Raw genomic sequence first — 24,091 nt, forward strand, 5'->3', positions numbered from 1 at the left:
AGAATAGGTTTGATTGGGGCACATTTCAGGGCTTCAGGGAAGATGCCTTGTTCGAGTGATATATTTATTATGTCAGCAATGGATTTGGCGATGAGATTTGGGATGAGTTTGAGGGTCTTGACAGGGATGGGGTCACGGGGGTGAATGGCTGGGTTTATTTTTTGAATGATTTTTTTTTAACTTCGGTTGAGGCAATAAGTTCAAAGTTGGACCAAGTAGGGAGTAAAGTGTTGAGTGGGATTGGGATTTCCTTGTTTTTGCAGGGGTTGGAAGCTATCAGCTTTGTAATTTTATCTGAGAAGAAGTGGGCAAGATCTTCGCAAGTCTTTGTGTTGCTGCCTGTGGTGGGTGAATGGTGGCTGGGTTGAGTCAGTTTGGAGACGAGGTCAAATAGGGCTCTGGGACTGTATTGATGTTGGTGGATTTTCTTTCCATAGTATTCTCACTTGGCTTTGTCAGTGTCAGTTCTGTAGATGTGGAGTAGCATTCTGTATCTGACGAGGTCGGTTGGGGTAGGATGTCTTCTGCTTGTCTGAGTAGTCTTTTCGTGCTTTTCAGCTCTGGGTTGTACCATGATGTTTTGTGGGGGTTGTTGTTGGTGATTGCTTTGGAGATAATCGGGCATTTGGTTTTAGCAATTTTAGTGTTGATGTTGATCTAGGACTCGATAGCCATGTTTGGATCATTGAGGTTTAAGGTTGTTAGAGCATTGGGGAGGGTTTCTGTTAGGTCTTCGCTGGAGCAAGGTTTGTGGAATTTTATGTATTTTTTTGAGCTGTTGTATTCTGGGTGGTTGGTTTTCAGTTGTAGTGTGGTCTGAATGAGTTTGTGGTCAGACCACGGGATGCTGGTGGTGGTGGGAGGGCTGTTGGGGTTTGAGATTTTGTTATTGATGAATATCAGATCGAGGGTGTGGCCTGATTTTTGGGTTGGGGAATCTATGATTTGATAGAAACCCATTGCGGTCATGGTATCAAGGAGGAGTTTGCATTGTGGTGGGAGGGGAGTAGTGTCCATATGGAGATTGAAATCTCCTAATATAATTGCAGGTAGGTCCATGTTGACTTAATTTTCATTAAGTTGAAAATAAAGGAAAGAATAATTTCTGTATTAACATTAAATGCCATGAGGAAATATATATTGGTTATTTTGGATTGTTATGATGTAATTGTTGAAAATGAATACAAATAAAAAAAAAGAAATTTCTCTTACCAATTTACCCTTCCTAGACCCAATCATAATGTAAAGTGACAAAAGATGCCATGGAAGCCACCTCTGCTTATCAGAGATGTGCAAGCTACTGGAAGCTCAGCCAGGTGTGTTTAAGCCTGGTTCAAGTTTGTTTAAAAAGTTTAGATTTTCCTAGCAGAGCAGTCATAGTTACAGCTAATAATAGCAGTACAGCGGTTTCTGGATTTCAAGGTGACTGGGGTAACCTGCACAGAGCAGCCATAGCTATAAACCCTAACATCACTGAGCATGCTTGGGACAGTTATAGAAAGCAGTAATGAGACGAGGCCTGAAAGTTGGGGAGGGCCTGGGGATGACAATTATAGAGATTTATATGCTCATCCACCCAGCCAAGAGGAGGATAACTGGGTAGACAGTCCGGCTGCTTATCATCTGCCTTCATTTACATGCAGATCAATTTTCGGCCAAGGCTGAGCACCAGATCTAGGCTAATTTTCATCCAAATCTAGGTGCCCAGATTTTCAACAGAAAATTCATCTAGGCTGTCTAGACGTTGGGGCTCACCCTCAGCTGAAAATAGCCAACCAATGGTACCTGGTGAGCCAACAAAGCCTCTTGGTCTTTCATGCCCCCAGCATGTCTTTTGACTCTCTTAGATGACTCAAGGAGAGAACATGATCTATTAACATGATTCTGTTAAACAGGCTTACAGACATAGGGATGGGGGACTTATCTTAACTGGTGCAAATCCTTTCTGAATTATAGATTCCAGAAAGTATATTTAAGCAATTTGTCATTTAATGCAAAGCATCTGAAGTGTGAAGGTCCCCAAGGATGGGACTTTTTACCAATCCTTTTTGAAATTTATATAACACCACTTGAAACGTTTTATTGAAATCTGATGTTAAATTGCATATAGATTACTGCAACTCTTTTTATGTTGGTTCAGCTAGAAGAAGAACTAAGAGGTCGCAGTTAAACCAGATTGCTGAGGCACTCTTATTGTCTGGCACAAATTTTAGGAAGCATATGACACAGATTTTAAAAAATTTACATTGGTTACCCATAGCCTCTCAGGATTTTTTTATTTATTTCTTTAAAATATTTATAACCCGTCTATACACAATACTAGGTTGGTTACAAAAATACATCGATGATAGTTAGAAACTATAGAACAAAACACAAAGCAAATATCATGAATACTATGCACATAAATGTAAAAACAGCTTAAGATAAGTCCTTAAAATAAATATCTTAGATAAAATAGACAACATAGAAACAGCATAAAAACAGACAATAAAACAAATAAAATACATAAATGATCAACACAAATAAGTTGTGCATCAGCCATCTGTCAATGTAATAAAAGACCATAATCAATCCCTGCCAAACTAAGACAATTAAGATTTTAAAACCCATCATGAACTGTACAAAAATTAAACTTCACGCCCAGCTTAACCCAACAAATACTGTACCGCAGGGTGCCAAGAGCAAGCCAGCTCAAATCTCTTGGAACCAACTTTACAACCAGCTTGCTCATAGGCCTGCTGAAATAAGTAAGCCTTAAGCAATTTACAAAATCTAACAATCGAGGTTTCAGTAATTCATTCCAAAAATAAGACCCAGCCACATAAAACAAACGTTCCCTAGATTCCGCCAATTGTACCTGGTAAACAGAAGGTACAGTTAAAAGGTTTTGTGATGATGACTGCAAGATCCAATCTCGCTGACATATCTTTAAGGAAGAGTTAAAACAAACTGGAGCAAGGCCATGTGTGATCTTAAGAAAAAGCAAGATAATTTTAAATCGAATGCGCCAGCTAACAAGTAACCAGTGTAATTGGACTAGAACAGGAGTGCTGTACTAAATTTAAGATGCTCTCAGTGTCCCATAGGCCCTAAATAACTCTTGACTCTTGTACTAAAAGGGGCAGTTGCGCGCTCTTAAGATCTGCTGAGGGAGCTTTTCTCCAGATCCGACAGTCCTCTGAGGTGTGCTCAGTAAACTGGCCCTTTTCTTACACTGCTCCACAGCTGAGGCTCAGTCTCCCATAGGAGGCCCACATTATACATGATTAGCTTACATTTAGAAAAATACAAAACAGAAGCGAAAAGCTACAATTTGGCTCAGTATCTTATGAGCTTTTATGTTTTTCCATATGATCTTATTGATTAAGCTCTGGCACTTAATTAACTAAGGTCTGCTCTACATATTTGTGATTTGTTTTAGTTTTTATTTTTATCAATAGGTTCTTGAACCTTGTATGTTGACAAATATTTAGTATATATAGTATATCTAGTATATAAAGTATATACATATCTATCTTTATTTATTTATTGTGCACTGTAAGTACTTTCCTATTCCCATCTTGGCTCTTTATCTTTTTCTAAATATTCTATTTATTAATTTTTCCAGGTAAATACAAAGGAGAGTTAAGAGAAACAATCAGAACAAAGAAAAGAAACAACAGGAAATAAATCTCTCATTCAATTTGTCCAAACAATAAATGTGGAGGGGCAGGAAAAGCTGATACGGTCATATACTTGACTTTCAGAAAAAGCAATAACATAAACAATCCACCCCAAAATAACAAATCAAACTAAGCCTCTCGATGTCTTAGGTTCCTGAAGGAACATTCCCAGATCTGGCATCCAGGAAATCTCTAAGCTGTTCTGGATCCAAAGCAATGAAACAATCTGCATTCAACTGAACCAAACATTTGCATGGATATCGCAAAAGAAAGGAGGCTCCAATAGTAAGAAAACCTTCCTTCTTTCCTGACAGGATAGATACTAACCAACGCACCTAAAAAAGTAACATTAACATTTTGAAAATTGTGCTTCATTACATGACTCAAATCATGTTCATATAGAAAGGAAAACAATTAAGGTAGATCTCTCACTAATTTTCAATATTTTATGTCTCCAGAAAAGCAGATAAGTTCCCAATATCCACAGTAGGTTGAGGTAAACCTGATAAGCCAATGCGAGGTTTACAGGGGGAGAAATAAACTCTATTAAATCTATTGATCTGTAGAAAACTTCAAAACTTCGCACATATATTTCTTCAGTGTAACCCGAAGAACCCGAAGAACCCGAGTCTAAGGCTATTCTCTTCATTCTACATTCTCCTATTCAGGAAAACTCGCTCTTGTAATATCATAGCATTCACTCCCTGGACTTCTTGCATTTCCTTCCCCAACGTTTGAAGCATCCCAACGGGTTCAGATAAAATACGTTGGTGATCTTGAGCTACACAGTTTAACCTCTCGGACGCAGTCTCTACTTTACATGAGTGTTCCATCACTGACTGGGATAAACTGGTCATCAGGTCCCATAGGGCATCGACAGTCACAATGGCGGGTTTAGACTGTGCTATAAAAGCCCTGGGGGGAGAAAACTCACCCTCTTCTTGATATAACAACGATGTTGAAGGCTTCACAGCGACTGTACCCACAGTGGGATGCCTTCTCCGCTAAGTGCCTTGAAGGCAGACACAGTCTCAGTGGCAAGAAGAATGCCAGTAGCTCCCTCCATGTCAGTGTTAACTAATGACTCTTGCCCCGTTTTTAATCTCTTGCTCTCTGGAAGAGCCTATTATTATTTGTTCTGTTGATTCACAGTTCTCGTTTCCCTTGTCCGATGCTATAAGCCTAATTATTATTTATTCTGTTGATCCCAGTTCTTAGTATCCTTTGTTCGATGTAATGCATTCTTACATGATTGTTTTCGTTTTGCTGTAAACCGAAGTGATATGTAAATTTTTTACATGAATATCGGTATATAAAAGTGCTAAATAAATAAATAAATAATGAGATCATCACCATGCGCCGTAGCTACCATAGTGTCTTGCTACAGAACCAATGGTGGTTGTGTAAAAATGTCTGTGGGCTAAGTGATACTTCCCCAGGCAAAAGCAAAACTCCTCTCTCTGCCACAGCAATGGGGCTTGTAGCCCACACAAATGGAGCGGACGATGTGGATTCTGCAATGGTTTGCTGCTCAGGAGGGAGTGAAGTCACGGAAGGATAACACTCTCACCCTTTTTTTCCTTTTCGGAGGCACATCAAAAGGAAACAAAGTAATAAACGCGTAAAAATGAAAAACAGCAGGGTATCGTGTCAGCCTACGCTGTCAACTTATTTATTTATTTGAAAACATTTATTACCCACCCTTCCTACGTTCAGAGTGGGGTACAATAAGAACATACACAGACAGATGAACGGAGAGACCAAGACAATGCATCAATCTTACAAAGAAGGAGAGTAACAAGATTCTTCAGGATGGGGGAAAAACAAATGATTAGATAGTGGGTACATTTCTGAGATCGCGGCCAGAGGTGGTGATGGGATCTTGCTCGCGGAGCACATCCCATGAACAGGCCCCACTCACCTTTACCATTGCCGACACCGTCGGACTCTGTTTTGGCACGGCCTGGACTGCCGCGCTGTTTCTCTCTGGAGTCGCCGCCCCCAGCGCCTTGCCTGCACAGCCGGGTGCCACTGACTCCTTCTTCATGGCCCTGCTGATGCCGCCGACGTTTGTTTTCGCGGCTCCGAGCCGCCACCGCTGCTGACTCCACCTCCAGCAAAGGAAGACATCGCCGGGATGTCTTCAGGCAGCAGGGAGCTGCCGCTGCCTCCTTTGCGGCCTGTACGCCGCCGCCGGGGCCTGCTCCTGCTCTCCATGCGGCAGGGGAGCCGCTCTTGTCACCGCCCTCGCAACGGGAAGACGCCGCCACCCGGACGTCCTTCCTTCATGGCCTAGGTGCCGCTGCCAGGGCCTGTATCTGTGTTTTTCACGGCCTGGAGGCCGCCGCTGTCCATGGTCCTGCTCCCTCCTGCTTTCAGGCCCTCTGGGCACTGGCGCACGCCTCTTCAAGTTATTTAAAGGGCCAGCGGTGGGAAAAGCCTGCGGCCCCACAGGAAGTCCTCTTCAGTTCACTTCCTGCTCCAGCCCTATAAAAGGGCTCATCTCCAGTTCCTCAGAGCCTTCGGATTGGGTTTCCACAGTTGTCTGTGCTCCGTGACCGGTCCAGGTCCTCCGTGGTCTTCATCTGTGTAGATAGCTTCGTGTTCAGTGTTCTCCATGTTCCTGGTCTTGTTCGTCCTCGGAGCTCCTTCGGTGTTTTCCTGATGTTCCAGATGTTCTGCTTGTTCCAGTTGTCCTGATGTTCCGTGGTTCCGTTCCTAGTAAGCCTGTTCCATGTACTATCTTGGTTCCTGATCCTTCATTGCCAGTCTTGATGTTCCGTAATCCAGTCCTGATGTTCCGTGATCCAGTCCTGATGTCCCTGATGTTCCGTGATCCAGCTTTGATGTCCTGTACCTCTGGTTCCTCGTCGCCACCTTTCCTGGCGGGCCATGTCGAGTTCCGTGACCAGCCCCATGGGCAGGCTGTGTAGGGTACCTTGTGGCACAAAGCCTGCCATCTCATCTGCAGCACAAGCCTCCGGAGGGTCATCCTTGCCTGAAGACAAGTCCCATCTTGGTCCTGTGCCTTGAATCTCGTCCCGGCCCTTGGAATCCCTTGTGTCTGCTCTGTCCATGTTTTAGATGCGTGGTCCACAAACAGCCACAGGCGGCTGTGTAGGGCGCGCCCCGGTGCAGGCCTCAACAGTATCCGGGACATGTTCCTCGCACTTGCTTCACTTCTTGTGTGGAGTCTGCCCTGCATCCAGCGTGGTCCACGACCAGCCCCATGGGTGGGCTGTGTAGGGCACGCTGCATCGAAGCCTCAACCTAGTACTTGATATTGAATCTTCATCTTCAGTACCTTGTTCCTGAATCCTCGTCTGCGTCCTTCCAAGTTCCAAGTCCTCGTCTGAGTCCTTCCTTCCAAGTTCCTAGTCCTCGTCTGAGTCCTTCCAAGTTCCAAGTCCTTGTCTTGTTCCTGCCCTCAGCCTCCGTCTGGCCTCACGCACTAGTCGTTCCCAAGCAGTGGGTCTGAAAGGGCTGTAGAGTGGCTTGAGGGCTACTCTTGTGACCAGCATTGCGTTGCTGGGTCACACTGGTGCGTGGAGGTCCAGCGGAGGGCGGATTCTGCTTGTCCTGACCCAGACATTCCATTGTTTGCTCCTGTTCCACCCTTGCTGGCATCCGCTCACCTTTCGCAAGGTTCTCGGGACTCCTCCCCAGGCTGCGTCGCGATCCAAGGGCTCACAATCCCCTGCTCGAAGCGACTGTGCCACCGCGCTCACAACAGATGGGAGCAGTAGTCTGCTATGTATCTTGGTTCCCCCGCTTTATTTTGTTATTCTAAATGATCCTTTTTTATTTTATAATTTTGAATTTTACTGAATTTTACTGAATTTAAGCTCCCTTGGCTTTTTAAACAGGCTTTTTATAAAGAGAATGGAGAAAGTAAATAAGCTCGTAAACTCAGCACTTAGTTTTTTTTTTATTATGTTCTTATTGGATACATCTTAGAATGATAACTTTATATAGAAAATGAATTGCAAGAGAGACTTTTATCCTACATGTAAACTAAATTCAGCAAATACTTTTATATTAGATTACACTCTGTAACCGATCATTGTTGGCACTTCTATAACGTTTTATCTATTTTAAATATTTAATGTTACTTTATGTGCCTTTGAAAACCGTTGTGATGGTAAATAACTTAACGACGGTAAAGAAAAGGTTTTAAATAAATAAATAAAATAAATAAATATTAGAAAGGCAGCCTAAAACCCAAGGAAAGACAGAAAGAAAAGACGACGTGAAGTCACTACCGAGCAGAATTCATTACTATTGTTCAAGAAACGATTAAAAGAGAAACAGTTAATGTCTCTGGGTCCCTGGACCCCGTGTGCATTTCACTAACGCTTCCTCTGGGCTTCCTGATTTTGGAAGAATCGCTTGCTGGGGAGTTTGGTGTTAATCCCAGGGACTCATAGACTGCTTTTTGTAAATTGCCTTTCTGACTAACGTTAATAAAAGCACTTGACTAGTTGTTATGATATCATACAAGGCTTGGTGGAGAAGGGGGGGGTGGGGTGAGGATTTTTTTTAGCACAGCTGATGGTTTAAAGCATCCTCCTTCCTTCCCCAGCCAGAGTGAGGAGGCGCTGTGACCTACATTGGGGATTACAGTGATTGATTTTAATGAGGTTAATGTAATTAGAAACAGAGTGAGAGCCTGGGGATTTGAAAGTATTATTTACGATGTATTTAGTATTTAACTAATGTTGATTTCATTTGGCATTGTACTGTACGTATTCAATGCTTTATTGTTATTGTACCTTTTGCTGATTAATTTGATTTGCTGTAACACACATGCTGATTAGTGGTTTGCCAGCAGAACGGCAGGAATTGTAAACTGAAATTACATTTTAGTTTTCGGTTCTGCATGACTGCAGCTCTGGTGTGGTTTTAATGCACAGTTGTTTATAGGACTTCCTGGCTCAAACAGCGTATCCCCCTCCCCACCCTCCCTTCTTGTTCAAGGGCAGTGGAGGAGAAGAGTTAGCCTCCCCCGCCCAAAAGGAAGCATTTCCAAATAACATTTTTCATAAGTTTCTATCACGAGCAAGTGCACTGGCAAATGCATGAAATTCAAATGGATGCATTTATCCAACCAGCGTGCTATTTTTATGACTGATAATCTTTTCCTCACGGAATTCTGGGCTCTGTCCTGCCAACTTCAATGATCATCACAGGTGGCTACACTGAGGAGTTCTCATCCTAAGAAACAGGAACTGGGCAACCTTTTGGGGAAGGGGGAGTCTCTTCCGAAGGGATGGGCTCCACCTTAACCAGGGTGGAACCAGGCTGCGGGCGCTAACCTTTAAAAAGGAGATAGAGCAGCTTTTAAACTAGAACAAAGGGGAAAGCCGACAGTCGCTCAGCAGCGCATGGTTCGGAGAGAGGTATCTTCAAAGGATACAAATGATGCATTAGAATTAGGGCATCCCGACAGTGAGGTTCCAATAATAAGAAAAGTAGTCCAAGTGCCTGTAACTAAAAACTCACCTGAGCTAAAAACTTCTAACTTATCCCTATCAATTAAAAAGCAGAATGAAAATACAAACAAAAAACAAACTTTGAAATGTTTGTATGCTAATGCCAGAAGTCTAAGAAGTAAGACGGGAGAATTAGAGTGTATAGCAGTGAATGATGACATAGACTTAATTGGCATCTCAGAGACATGGTGGAAGGAGGATAACCAATGGGACAGTGCTATACCGGGGTACAAATTATATTGCAATGACAGAGAGGAGCACTCGGGAGGAGGTGTGGTGCTTTATGTCTGGGATGGCATAGAGTCCAACAGGATAAACATCCTGCATGAGACTAAATACACAATCGAATCTTTATGGGTAGAAATCCCTTGTGTGTCGGGGAAGAATATAGTGATAGGAGTATACTACCGTCCACTTGGCCAAGATGGTGAGACGGACAGTGAAATGCTAAGAGAAATTAGGGAAGCTAACCAAATTGGTAGTGCAGTAATAATGGGAGATTTCAATTACACCAATATTGACTGGGTAAATGTATCATCGGGACACGCTACAGAGATAAAGTTCCTGGATGGAATAAATGATAGCTTTATGGAGCAAGTGGTTCATGAACCGACGAGAGAGGGAGCAATATTAGACCTAATTCTCAGTGGAGCACAGAATTTGGTGAGAGAGGTAACGGTGGTGGGGCCGCTTGGCAAATCTGAATTAATAACTAGAAGAGGAACAGTAAGCAAATCCACGGCTCTAGTGCTAAACATTGATAAAATAAGAAAAATAGTTAGAAAAAAAACTGAAAGGAGCAGCTACAAAGGTAAAAAGTGTGCAAGAGGCATGGACATTGTTAAAAAATACAATCCTAGAAACACAGTCCATATGTATTCCACATTAAAAAAGGTGGTAGAAAGGCAAAACGATAACCGGCATGGTTAAAAGGTGAGGTGAAAGATGCTATTTTAGCCAAAAGATCTTCATTCAAAAATTGGAAAAAGGATTCAACAGAAGAAAATAGGATAAAGCATAAGCGTTGGCAAGTTAAATGTATGACATTGATAAGACAGGCTAAGAGAGAATTTGAAAAGAAGTTGGCTATAGAGGCAAAAACTCACAGTAAAAACTTTTAAAAATATATCCGAAGCAGAAAGCCTGCGAGCGAGTCAGTTCGACTGATAGATGATCGAGGGGTTAAAGGGGCACTTAGAGAAGATAAGGCCATTGCGGAAAGATTAAATGATTTCTTTGCTTCGGTGTTCACTGAAGAGGATGTTGGGGAGGTACCCATACTGGAGAAGGTTTTCATGGGTAATGATTCAGATGGACTAAACCAAATCACAGTAAACTTAGAAAATCTGGTAGAACTGATTGACAAAATGAAGAGTAGTAAATCACCTGGACCAGATGGTATATACCTCAGGGTTCTGAAGGAACTAAAAAATGAAATTTCAGATTAGTCAAAATTTGTAACCTATCATTCAAATCATCCATTGTACCTAAAGACTGAAGGATAGCTAATGTAACCCCAATATTTAAAAGGGCTCCAGGGGCGATCCGGGAAACTACAGACCAGTTAGCCTGACTTCGGTGCCAGGAAAAATAGTGGAAAGTGTTCTAAAGATCAAAATCACATAACATATAGAAAGGCATGGTTTAATGGAACAAAGTCAGCATGGCTTTACCCAAGGCAAGTCTTGCCTCACAAATCTGCTTCACTTTTTTGAAGGGGTTAATAAACAAGTAGATAAAGGTGAACCGGTACATGTAGTGCATTTGGATTTTCAGAAGGCATTTGACAAAGTTCCTCATGAGAGGCTTCTAGAAAAAGTAAAAAGTCATGGGATAGGTGGTGGTGTCCTTTCGTGGATTACAAATTGGTTAAAAGACAGGAAACAGAGAGTAGGATTAAATGGATAATTTTCTCAGTGGAAGGGAGTGGGCAGTGGAGAGTGCCTCAGGGATCTGTACTGGGACCTGTGCTTTTCAATATATTTATAAATGATCTGGAAAGGAATATGACGAGTGAGGTAATCACATCTGCAGATGATACAAAATTATTTGGAATAGTTAAATGACAAGCAGATTGTGATATATTGCAGGAGGACCTTGTGAGACTAGAAAATTGGGCATCCAAATGGCAGATTAAATATTATGTGGATAAGTGCAAGATGATGCATATAGGGAAAAATAACCCATGCTATAGTTACACAATGTTAGGTTCTATATTAGGTGCTACAACCCAAGAAAGAGATCTAGGCATCATAGTGGATAACACATTGAAATCGACGGTTCAGTGTGCTGCCGCAGTCAAAAAAGCAAACAGAATGTTAGGAATTATTAGGAAGGGAATGGTGAATAAAACGAAAAATGTCATAATGCCTCTCTATCGCTCCATGGTGAGACCGCACCTTGAATACTGTTTACAATTCTGGTTGCCGCATCTCAAAAAAGATATAGTTGCGTTGGAGAAGGTACAGAGAAGGGCAAACAAAATGATAAAGGGGATGGAACAGTCCCCTATGAGGAAAGACTAAAGAGGTTAGGACTTTTCAGCTTGGAGAAGAGACGGCTGAGGGGGGATATGTTAGAGATGTTTAAAATCATGAGAAGTCTAGAATGGGTAAATGTGACTCAGTTATTTACTCTTTTGGATAATAGAAAGACTAGGGAGCATTCCATGAAGTTAGCATGTGGCACATTTAAAACTAATCGGAGAAAGTTCTTCTTCACTCAACGTACAATTAAACTCTGGAATTTGTTGCCAGAGGATGTGGTTAGTGCAGTTAGTATAGCTGGGTTTAAAAAAGGATTGGATAAGTTCTTGGAGGAGAAGTCCATTACCTGTTATTAATTAATTTGACTTAGAAAATAGCCACTGCTATTATTAGCAACAGTAGGATGGGATAGACTTAGTGTTTGGGTACTTGCCAGGTTCTTATGGCTTGGATTGGCCACTGTTGGAAACAGGATGCTGGGCTTGATGGCCCCTTGGTCTGACCCAATATGGCATGTTCTTATGTTCTGGCTGCAGACAATTGCAGGAAATATTAAATAAAAATCTGGCTAAAATAATATATTGGCCTTGCAAATAGAAATCATTCATTCTTCAAAACTACAATTTCAGTATTTTCAGGTTGACATATTACTGAAACGCTCAGCCCTTCATAATATTGAGAACTTATCACAAATCTGAACAGAGCTGCAATCTTCATCACAAGTCCTGGTAAAGTAATTCTAACATTACCCTGTCTTGGTAAAGTAATTCTGACATTACCCTGTCTTGTCATAGAATTACTGCATCAGCACTTTATTATAACCGGTTCAGGCAATATTTTACATAGTTAGATATATATTTACTATTATTATTATTTTCAACCCGATAAGCAATATTTAGACATAGTTAGACCTGTTCAACCTAAAATAATTACTTAATAGTCCCCGTAACATCTTGTTTACATGTTACCCATTTATATCGTTCATTGTTTGTTTTTAATTGGATTCTCTTTCATATTGTTAGTTATATGTATCAAACTCGTTGTATGTATCAAGTTGTTATTCTGTAAACCGGAGTGAAGGCATTTTTTGCTATACTTCGGTATAAAAAAGACTTTAAATAAATAAATAAATTTAGCATCCTGAAAATAATCATTACTTCCATCACAGGAAAGGGCATTCTATATTCACGAACTAACATGTCAGAAACAGGGCCTACCGGGTGTGAGCACCTCTTCTCAGCTGGGGTAAAGTTGCATGCGAACATGACATCCGCACATAGTTTATCTGCCTATCGGGTGGGCAAAGTTCTAAAAGCCCATTTCTGCTCAGAAATCCCCATTTAACTTGCAGAAATCCCTTTGGAAATGACCCTCTTAAAGTGTAGTCATAAAGGGAACCCATTTCAGTGATATGTATTTGTTTATGCATGAAATCTGTTTCTCGTCTGATCAAAGTAATGCTCCAGGCAAGGTACACTATAAAGTTTCCTTTCAGGGATCATATTATAGAACAGGGATTAACACACAAAACATGAAGAGGAGGATTTGCAAACAGCCTGTGTAATAGCACAGTCTGCATGCCTTTTCCAAGAGAACTTATGTGCATAAATTGGCTTTGAAAATAAGAACATAAGAACATAAGAAAATGCCATACTGGGTCAGACCAAGGGTCCATCAAGCCCAGCATCCTGTTTCCAACAGTGGCCAATCCAGGCCAATCCAGGCCATAAGAACCTGGCAAGTACCCAAAAACTAAGTCTATTCCATGTAACCATTGCTAATGGCAGTGGCTATTCTCTAAGTGAAAGTAAAATCCTCGGGTAATTGGCCGAGAGTGTGCCACACATTCACTCGTGCGATGCTAAGGTCTCCTCTCTGAAGGGAGTAACCTACACAGGTTCATTTATGTGCAGTCCTTCCAAAAATCAAAATGCATGCACGGAAGTGACGACTCTGTCCCCAATTCCCCCCCCACCAGAGTGCGTATAAGACTGGGTAAAACATGCACATTTGCGTGCACTGAGTCCGGATATGCTCACAAAACCAGGTTTTATGCATGTATAGGGCTTTGAAAATGACTCCCACTTTGTGCAAGACAAACAAAGCATCTCCTAAGCTATTACTGGCATCACAGACAGCAAAAAACAGACCAAAGAGATACTGAAGATCTCAGATGCAATAGAGAAGATCCAAAGCACAAGTAACGTAATATATTCGCATAATTAAATGATACAGCAAAATTCTGCAAAGAAATCTGTTGCAGACCAAAATCTATCCTACTCTCTTCACAACCTTAAGAATAGGCTTAAGTGAAGGACTAGGCCTTTAATCCCTTTCAGAAAGAAAGACAACAATCCAAAGAATGTAGAGATTGTAGAGGAAATGATAGAAACATGATGGCAGAAAAAGACTATATGACCCATCCATCCAATTAATTTAGCATTATAATTATCATCACTTCATAAGAATATAACATATGCCATACTGGGTCAGACCAAGGGTCCACCAAGTCCAGTATCCTGTTTCCAACAGTGGCCAATCCAGGTCACAAGTACCTGGCAAGTACCCAAACATTAGATAAATCACAAGCCACTATTGCTTATTAATTACCGTAATAGTAGTTGATGGATTTTTCCTCTAGGAACATATCCAAACCTTTTTTAAACCCAGTTACACTAACTGCTGTAACCACATCCTCTGGCAATGAATTCCAGAGCTTAACTATGCACTGATTGAAAAATAATTTTCTTCGATTTGTTTTAAATGAGCTACTTGCTAACTTCATGGAGAGCCCCCTGGTCCTTCTATTATCTGAGAGAGTAATAACCGATTTACATTAACTTGTTCAAGTCTTATCATGATTTTGTAGACTTCTATCATATCCCTTCTCAGTCGTGTCTTCTCCAAACTGAACAGCCCCAACTTCTTTAGTCTTTCCTCATAGGGCAGTGGTTCCATGCCCCTTGTCATTTTGGTCGCCCTTCTCTGCACTTTCTTCAGTTCAACTATATACTTTTTGAGATGCGTTGACTAGAATTGCAAACATTATTCATAGAAACATAGAAATGACAGCAGAAAAAGACCAATCGGCCCATCTAGTCTGCCCAGCAAGCTCCCACATTTATTTTCCCAAACTTATCTGTTTCATCAACCACCAAGTACAGGGCCCTTGTTGGTAACTGTTTGTTTCAAATTTCCTGCCATCCCCTGTCGTTGACGCAGAGAGTAATGTTGGAGTTGCATCAAAGGTGAGCATAAGGCTTAATGGTTGAGGGTAGTAACTGCCGCATCAAGCAAGTTACCCCGATGCTTGTTTACCCTATTCAAGGTGCAGTCTTACAATGGAGCGATACAGAAGCAATATGAAATCCTCCATTTTATTTGACATTCCCTTCCTAATAATTCCTAACATTCTGTTTGCCTTTTTGATCGCCACAGCACACTGAGTCAACAATTTCAATGTATTATCCACTATGACGCCTAGATCTTTTTCCTGGGTGGTAACTCCTTAGATAGAACCTAACATTGCATAACTACACCAAGGGTTATTTTTCCCTATATGCATGCATCTTTGCACTTGTCCATGTTAAATTTCATCTGACATTTGGAAGCCCGATCTTCCAGTCTCGCAACGCCCTCCTGCAATTCATCACAATCCACTTGAGATTTAACTACTCTGGATAATTTTGTGTCATCTGCAAATTTGATCACCTCACTCGCTGTACCCCTTTCCAGATCATTTATAAATATATTAAAAAGCACCGGTCCAAGTACAGATCCCTGAGGCACTCCACTGTTTACCTTTTTCAACTGTGAAAACTGACCATTCAATCCTACTCTCTTTCCTGTCTTTTAACCAGCTTGCAATCCACAAAAGTACATCGCCTCCTATCCCATGACTTTTTAGTTTTCTCAGAAGCAGCCTCTCATGCGGGACTTTGTCAAACACCTTCTGAAAATCCAAATACACTACATCTACCAGTTCACCTCTGTCCACATTTTCCCTTGGGTAAATCCATGATGGCTATGTCCTATCAAACCATGACCATCTAAATGTTTTGTGATTTTATTCTTTATAACAGTCTCCATGATTTTTCCCGGCATTGAAGTCAGGCTCACCGGTCTATAAGAAATTGCCATGCAGGGTCAGACCAAGGGTCCATTAAGCCCAGCATCCTGTTTCCTACAGAGGCCAAACCAGACCACAAGAACCTGACAATTATCCAAATAGTTTCCTGGATCACCCTTATTTATTTATTTATTTATTTATTTCAGATTTTTATATACCGGCATTCGAGACAGCAGTCACATCATGCTGGTTCACATAGAACAGGGGTGCATAGTAAACATAACTATAACAATGGTGCTGAAAAGGCAGTTACATATAACAGGGTGATAAGAACTTGGCTGAGAAGGAAGAGAAAGGACAGGTTATTAATTCACACAGGTAAACGATAGAAGATATGGTTAAACAAGGTGTAGTTGGAGATTAGTTGACCATGTTGGCGTCCGGGAAAGCTTGTAAGAATATCCAGGTCTTTAGTCTTTTTTTGAAGGTTGAGATGCATGGTTCTGTTCTGAGATTTGAGGGGATGGAGTTCCATAACGGAGGAATGGCTGTAGAGAAAGCCCGGTCTCTTAGTGTGCAGTGTCTAGTAGATTTGGACGGTGGTACCTGTAGCGATCCCTTGTATGCATCTCTTGTCGGTCTTGACGAATTGTGTAGTCGGAGAGGGATCTGTAGGTCAATGGGAGCCAGTTGGTGGATGATTTTGTATGTGGTAAGAATGGCCTTGTATATTATTCTAAAGTGTATAGGTAGCCAATGGAGGCTCTTTAGAATCCGGGTTATGTGGTCCCTTCTCCTGGTATTTGTCAGAATTCGTGCAGCTGCATTTTGCACCATCTGAAGCGGTTTGGTGTATGAAGCGGGAAGGCCGAGTAGGATGGTGTTACAATAGTCTAATTTTGAAAAAATGATTGCTTGTAGAATGGTTCTGAAATCTTGGGCATGGAAAAGAGGTCTAATTCTTTTCAGCACTTGTAGTTGGTAGAAACAGTCTTTGATGGTTTTGTTATTGGTGGCTTTGAAATTCAGGCGATTATCAATTAGGACTCCTAGGTCTCTCACTTGTGTGATTGTTGGCGTGGCTTGTTGTGCAGAGGTGATGGTGCTATTTTCTGAGGCGATGAGCAGGAGTTCAGTTTTGCTGGAATTTAATACCAGGTTTAGGCTGGTGAGGAGGAGTTTAATTTTTTGAAGGCATGTATCCCAGTAAGCCAGAGTTTTTGCGAAGGAATCCTTAATGGGTATCAGGACCTGTATATCGTCCGCGTAAAGGAAGTGTTTGAGGTTAAGGTCGGTGAGAAGTTGGCATAACGGTATAAGGTAAATGTTAAATAAAGTAGGAGACAGGGAGGACCCCTGTGGGACTCCTACTGACGACGGATGTTGAGAGGATTCTTTGTTCTGTATCTTGACCTTGTATCCTCTATTGCTGAGAAATGATATGAACCAAGATAGTGCTGTGCCTGAGATACCTATGGAGGCTAACTGGTGTATGAGTAAGGAATGATTGACGGTGTCAAAGGCGGAAGATAGGTCCAGTAGGATCAGTAAGAAGGCTTGACCTTTATCGAGGCCCAGGATGAGGTGATCTGTTAAGGAAATGAGGAGGGACTCCGTGCTTAGTGTTTTGCGGAAACCGTATTGTGATGGGAATAGGAGGTTGTTTTCTTCAATGTAGTTTGAGAGTCGGGTGTTTACCAGTTTCTCCATAATCTTAGCTATGAAGGGGAGGTTGGCGATCGGTCGGTAGTTGTTTGGGTCATTAGGATCTAGATTAGGTTTCTTGAGTAATGGTTTGAGAGAGGCCAATTTTAGGTCATCTGGGTAAGATCCTTGTGTTATTGAGCAATTTATGATGTCTGACAGGGATTTGGAGATGGAGTCAGGAATTGATAGAAGCAATTTCGAGGGGATGTGGTCCGAAGGGTGAGAAGATGGTTTCATTTTCCGTAGAATGCCTTGGATCTCAATGGAAGAAGTGAGTTCCAGTTCTTCTAAGCGGGTATTTTTGAAGGCGGTCTGAGGTGGTGTTGAAGTAGATGCGGTGTTAGGGGGCAGCTGAGTTAGAAGTTTGTTGATTTTGTTATTGAAAAATAGCGCTAGTTCTTCCGCTTTAGATTTGGCTTGAATCCCTTTTTAAATATAGGGGTTATTTTGGCCAACTTCCAGTCTTTAGGTATATCAGATGATTTTAATGATAGGTTACAAATTAATTGAAATAGGTCTGAAATTTCATTTTTTAGTTTTTTCAGAATCCTGGTGTGTATATCCGGTCCATGTGATTTACTACTCTTCAGTTTGTCAATCAGGCCTACCACATCTTCAAGGTTCACTGTGGTTCAGTTGATCTGAATCATCATCCATGGAAACCTTCTCTGGGTATCTCTCCAACATCCTCTTCAGTAAACACTGAAGCAACAAAATCATTTAATTTTTCCAAGATGGCCTTATCTTCTCTAAGTGCCCCTTTAACCCTTTGATCATCCAACGGTTAAACTGACTCCCTCTCAGGTTTTCTGCTTTGGATATATTTTAAAAAGTTTTATTGTGAGTTTTTGCCTCTATGGCCAACTTCTTTTCGAATTCTCTCTTAGCCTGTCTTATCAATGTCTTGCATTTAACGTGCCAATGCTTATGCTTTATCCTATTTTCATCTGATGGATCTTTCTTCCAATTTTTGAATGAAGATCTTTTGGCTAAAATAGCCTCTTTCACTTCACCTTTTAACCATGCTGGTAATCATTTTGCCTTCCTTCCACCTTAGAGATCCCTTGTATTTATCAAATGCTTTCCTGAATTCAGATACTGTCCTTGTCTCCACCACTTCCACTGGGAGGCTGTTCCATGCATCCACCACCCTCTCTGTTAAGAAATATTTCCTAAGATTAATCCTCACTCTATCCCCTTTCACTCTCATCCCATGACCCCTCATTCTAGCCCTTCTTTCCATTGAAAAAGGCTCACATCCTATGCAGGGAAACCTTGGAGATATTTGAATTTCTCTACCATATCTCTTCTACCTCGCCTTTCCTCTACGGCATACATGTTTAGATATTTAAGTCTATCCCCCTACGCTTTAGAACAAAGACCAATGACCATTATAGTAGTCACCCCTTGGACTGACTCCATCCTGTTTATATCCCTTTGAAGGTGCAGTCTCCAGAATTGTACTCAGTATTCCAAGTGAGGTCTTACCAGGGACCTATACAGGGGCAATATCACCTCCATTTTTCTGCTGATCATTCCTCTCCTTATGTAGCCAAGCATCTTTCTGGCTTTTACTGTCGCTTTATCCACCTGTTTGACCACCTTAAGATCATCAGACACAATCACCCTCAAATCCCGCTCTTCCTTTGTGCTCAGAAGAATTGAACTTCCAAAATGTACATTTCCCTTGGGTTTTTGTATCCTAAATGCATTACGCTGCATTTTTTAGCAATAAATCTTAGTTGCCAGACTTAGACCATTCCTAGAAATTAGCTAAATCCCTCCTTATATTTTCCACTCCTTCCTGGTTGGCCACTCTATTACAGATTTTGGTATCATGAACAACAAGATAAACCTTTCCCAACATCTCTTCCATTATGTTGCTCACAAAAAGTTTGAAAATAAACTCCTTGAGGCACATTGTTAGTAACATCCCCCTCTTCAGAGAAAGTTCCATTTACCATTACCCTTTGTTGCTTCCCCCTCAGCCAGTTTCTAACCCAGTCAGTCATTCTAGGGTCCATACCAAGAGCGCACAATTTATTTATACATCTTCTCTGCAGAACTGTGTCAAAGGCCTTGCTGAAATCTAAGTGTATGACATCTAGCACTCTCCCATGAGCCATCTCTCTGTCACACAATCAAATAAATTGATCAGATTCATCTGAGAAGATTTACCTCTGGTAAAACCAGGCTGCCTCGGATCTTGCAATCCATTGGATCTCTCCTCTGATTTAGCAGCGATTCCATTAGTTTGCTCACCACAGAGCTCAGACTAACTGGCCTGTAGTTCCCAGCCTCCTCCTTACTTCCACTTTTATGAATAGGAACCACATCTACCATTTTCTAGTCCTCTGGGACTACTCCAGACTAAGGAAGCATTGAAAAGGTCACCAGCGGAGCTGCCAGGATATCTCTAAGTTCCCTTAGTACCCTTGGACGTATCTCATCTGGCCCCATCACCTTATCTACTTTAAGTTTAGTTAGCTCCTCACAAACACACTATTTTGAAAATCGATTGAGGTTTATTTCACTTCCAATCTTATTTGTGTTTGCTTTATGTGGTCCTGCTCCAGGCCCTTCCACAGTGAACACCAAACAGAAATATTTTTAAAGCAATTTTGCTTCTTCCTCCTCAGCCTCTACATATTCCTCCCCTCCAACTTTTGAGTTTCACAAAGCCACTTTTGCACTTCCTTCTATCACGAACAGATCTAAAAACTCTATCTGCCAAAGCTTTATCTATATGTGAGATGGAGTACCCTATAGTGTACCTGCCACTGTATAGAGGAGAATTTATAGCAGAGACATTCTATGGGCCAGATTTTTTAACCTACGCACGGGCATAGATTTTATAACATGCGTGTTATAAAATCCGGGGTCGGCGCACGGAAGGGGGTACACACTTGTGCACCTTGCACACACCAAGCCCTAGGGGAGCCCTGATGGCTTTCCCTCTTCTCTCCGAGGTCGCTCCGATTTTGGAGCGGCCTCGGAGGGAACTTTCCTTCCGCCCTCCCCCCACCTTACCCTCCCTTCTCTTCCCCTACCTAACCCGCCCCCAGCCCTATCTAAAACCCCCCTCACCTTTATTGGCGAAATTATGCCTGCATTTTGGCAGGTGTAGGTTGCGCGCGCCGGCCAATTGCCGGCGCGCGAGCCCCCAGCATGACTGCTATGTTGGAGGCCTCGGTCCCGCCCCCGCCCACTCACTCCCCACCCATTTTTTCAAGCCCCGGGATATACACGCGTCCCGGGGCTTGCGCGCGTTGCTGGCTCTATGCAAAATAGGCTCGGCGCGCGCAGGAGCGGGTTTTCGGAGTTATGCGCGTAACCCTTTGAAAATCCGCCCCATATGTGTAACTGCTGGTGATCACACAGCTAAATACTGATCAAATCAGCTGCCTATGACTGCAAGTCACTGTGACAATAAGTCGTGCAGAGCTTGTGGGGTGGGGGGATAACACATGACCACCTACTCATGAAAACTGATAACAATAAAATCTGGATTTCTGTAAGCTAGCCTGGTTATTCCTTTGCATGTCATTATACACAGTGGCTGGACCTGCAGAGTTCTTAGCTGGTGTGAAGACATGTCCATGCACAAGCCAGTCACTTGTTTCACTCGGGCGCCTGACACATGCAGAGTGCGAAAAGCAGTGAGATTATGTACAAAATTATTTCAACAGCAATACAAAATATTACACAGAAACATGGGTGCCGAAGAGTGTCCTATAAATCTCCCACATCCCCCTTCATCTCTCTGTTGTAACTTTACTTTTAAGTCGTCACTCCTCCTTCGCAACTTTCCATTCCACCGAGTCTGGCTCACCTTTTCTTTGAAGTTTAACAGAGTCCTCACCGTTAGTAAAGAGGCAGGCTGGAAGGTCTGCTCTGGGTTTAAGAAAGACTGGCTCCCTAGATGGGAGAAAACAGTCTTGCCTTTTGGTTACGCGCCCTGATCAGGAGAGAAAAGAGTGAAGTCAGAGAAATGTTCTCACCCCGAGGTCTTTGAAGTCTTCCAATAAATTCAGTTTATCAGGAACGGATTCCAGATGGTCCAAGGCCACTCGGGTACTCTGCAGGTGGGAAAAACAAAAAGCATTACACTGATACAGAAGGCCCAACCACGGCTGCACATGGCAATTCTCTCCTACTAAGAGAGCAATCTTCAAACTAGGCATGGTGCTGGTACTTTGCAAGCTCATTTTCAAGGGGGAACGCTCGACGCAGTTTTCTTTTTTGAATTATGGGCTGGCAAGAGAATGCAGGGGATTTCAGAGCGAAGCCCCTCCATTGACTTAACCCCCACACACGTTTAACCACATTGAGGAGCAGGCAATTTTCAAACTGTGCTTTTAAGCGGGTAAAACACAAGTTGACCTACGGGAAAATCTTTTCAGAATTTCCCCTACCTGTCTTGATTTGGCGACCTTTCATGAAACTCCTGTCTCCATACAAAACTCCACTTGCAGACTACTTTAATGGACACCTAGCTTTCACGTCAGCCTTTTATCTAATTCAGAATCTGGATAAGTACAGTGAACATTATTTATAAGGGCATGGTAACAAAGTGAGGCAGAGTGCACGCCTATGCCTGTGCAGAATGCAGCATGGATTTGCTTGGGATCTCTTTTTTTTTTTTGGCCCAGGAGATTCTTCCTGTTGCCTTGGAGTTACAGCTCAATCAGAACCGGCCTCTATTAGTCCTCGACACATTAAGCATTGATTCGCAACTACCAGTGTTGGGATTTTTTTGCCCTAAGTCACCTTACATGCAGTAACCACAGGCCACGGCTCTTGGACTGCATTAACGTGGACTCTACATCTAGTTGTCTCGGTGTTGCCACTGAGCAATACCCGGGGCTTTGCGCCATTTGGAGACTGTGGGTTAGTCTCAGCCCTGGCTGACCTGAGAGTCGAAGCCCTGCTATCCCTTTCTAAGGTGTCCGATCTAGTTTAGGAGAAACTGCTGTCTCCTGACACAGCAGGACACCTGATATGGTTACATTTTTTTTTTTCCCAGGTGAAAGCAAGATCAGTAAGAAACTCCAGAATATGTTCATAAAAATTGCAGAGTTGTATTTTGCCTGTGCTTCAGGGCTACATTCACTTCGCTTCCCAACAGATGGGCGAGGCAGCCTTGATCTTAGGAATCAAGGAGGACAGATGGCTTGGAGCATGAGCCAATACACAGTATAAAACTTCCAAGCAAAGGCAATTGCAAGAAGAAAGTAAGAAAAAAGAATCAGTTTCTAGGGTAAAACAAGCCAAAGATGATGCACAAAAACCTGAAGGTTGCAGAGAAGCACAATAACTGGGGGCTTTCTGACATCCTGTACCTGCTCTGTCCCAGAGATCTGGCTGTGAGAGCAGCCCCCTAGCAATTATTATTATTTTTGTTGTTATATATTCGGCCTTTTATGACTGGTCAGCCCCTTCAAGGTGGCCACAACTCTACCACGCTCCTGACCTGCCAGAAACGAACAAACATCTGGCAATATATTTCACACTGTGACAAGAGATTTGGACCTGCTTAGGAGAATCGGACCGTCCAGTGGACAGTTACTGAATTTTGGGATCCTCACAGTGCTTACAGATCGCAGGCCCAGGTGCACTAGATCGCAGGTGCATGATGGCCTCAGTGGCATAAGAAGATGCTGGGTCAGGCGCATGGTCCACCAAGCCCAGAATCCTGCCACCAGCAATGGCCAACCCGCATTGCCTGGAAGTACCCTGCAAAGCCCATTAGGAACGTCTGTTTCATGTTGCTCTCCCCGGGAAACCAAAGTCTATCTGGCTAATTATTTTGTGGACCTGTCTTTTTTTTTTTAAAACAAAGGTATATTACTAGCCGTGACCGCATTTTCTGGCAACACGTCTCACAGCGTAGCTGTGCGCTGACTGGAAGAAAAAATTTCTTGAACTGGTTTTAAATCTGCTACCTGTTAGCTTTAGGACAATATTGTAAAGTTATCACAGCCCCTCTAAAATTCTCTCTTCTGCAAGCTCAAGGGCCCTAAAACTCATAGGGGAGCCATTCCATTCCCTTTATCATTTTGGTCGCCCTTCTCCGTGCTTTGTCTAGCTCCACTTTACCTTTTATGAGGTGCGGTGACCAGAATTGCACCCGGTACTCTAGTTGTGCCCACGTTGGTGTAATGACAACCGTTCCAGGCAGCCTAGAACGTTGTAACCATGAAATCATTTACTGCGCCTCACTGGCCACCAAGCACATGTGTAGAAAAAAAAAAAGCAATCAAGCTATTTCCGAGCCTTCCCAAAGCAAAAGTAAGCCCTTCCATCCCCCCCCCCCCCCCAAAAAAATGTGGGCGACAAAAACAAAGAAATGCATCCCCCTGTTCCATTCAGGAGCCCAAAATAAGGGCTTCCACGTTTGGAAACCTCCTCTTGCTCAGTCGCTCCCATCGCAGCAGGCTGCTGCGTTTCTGCACCCACAGCTCCAGAACAGGCGGCCGACAGAGCGACTGAGAGGCGAGCCCCCCCCCCCCCCCCCCCCAAAAAAAGAGATGGAAACGTGGGAGGAGCGAGCACGACCTATCAGGGCTTTCCATCCTGCCCATGACACAACCAAATGATTAGAGGATGTGCAGGACAGCAGCTAACCATGAAAAAATGGAGCAAGTCCAAGGCAGGAAGTAAGAGAAAAGAAGC

At 42.6% G+C, this 24,091-nt stretch overlaps 1 protein-coding gene across 6 annotated transcripts in view; it reads right to left on the reverse strand.

Annotated features, from left to right (window-relative positions):
* Window positions 1-24,091, reverse strand: part of CEP128 (centrosomal protein 128) — a 647,014-nt gene that overhangs the window by 119,191 nt on the left and 503,732 nt on the right. For all 6 annotated transcript variants that reach the window (XM_029597698.1, XM_029597700.1, XM_029597703.1 and 3 more), the window contains one exon: window positions 21,418-21,495. In XM_029597698.1, coding sequence (XP_029453558.1) covers window positions 21,418-21,495 — 78 coding nt within the window. The remainder of the gene's footprint in view (window positions 1-21,417; window positions 21,496-24,091) is intronic.

Source organism: Rhinatrema bivittatum, chromosome 4 (genome assembly GCF_901001135.1).
Source record: "Rhinatrema bivittatum chromosome 4, aRhiBiv1.1, whole genome shotgun sequence".
NCBI classification, from domain to species: Eukaryota; Metazoa; Chordata; class Amphibia; order Gymnophiona; family Rhinatrematidae; genus Rhinatrema; species Rhinatrema bivittatum.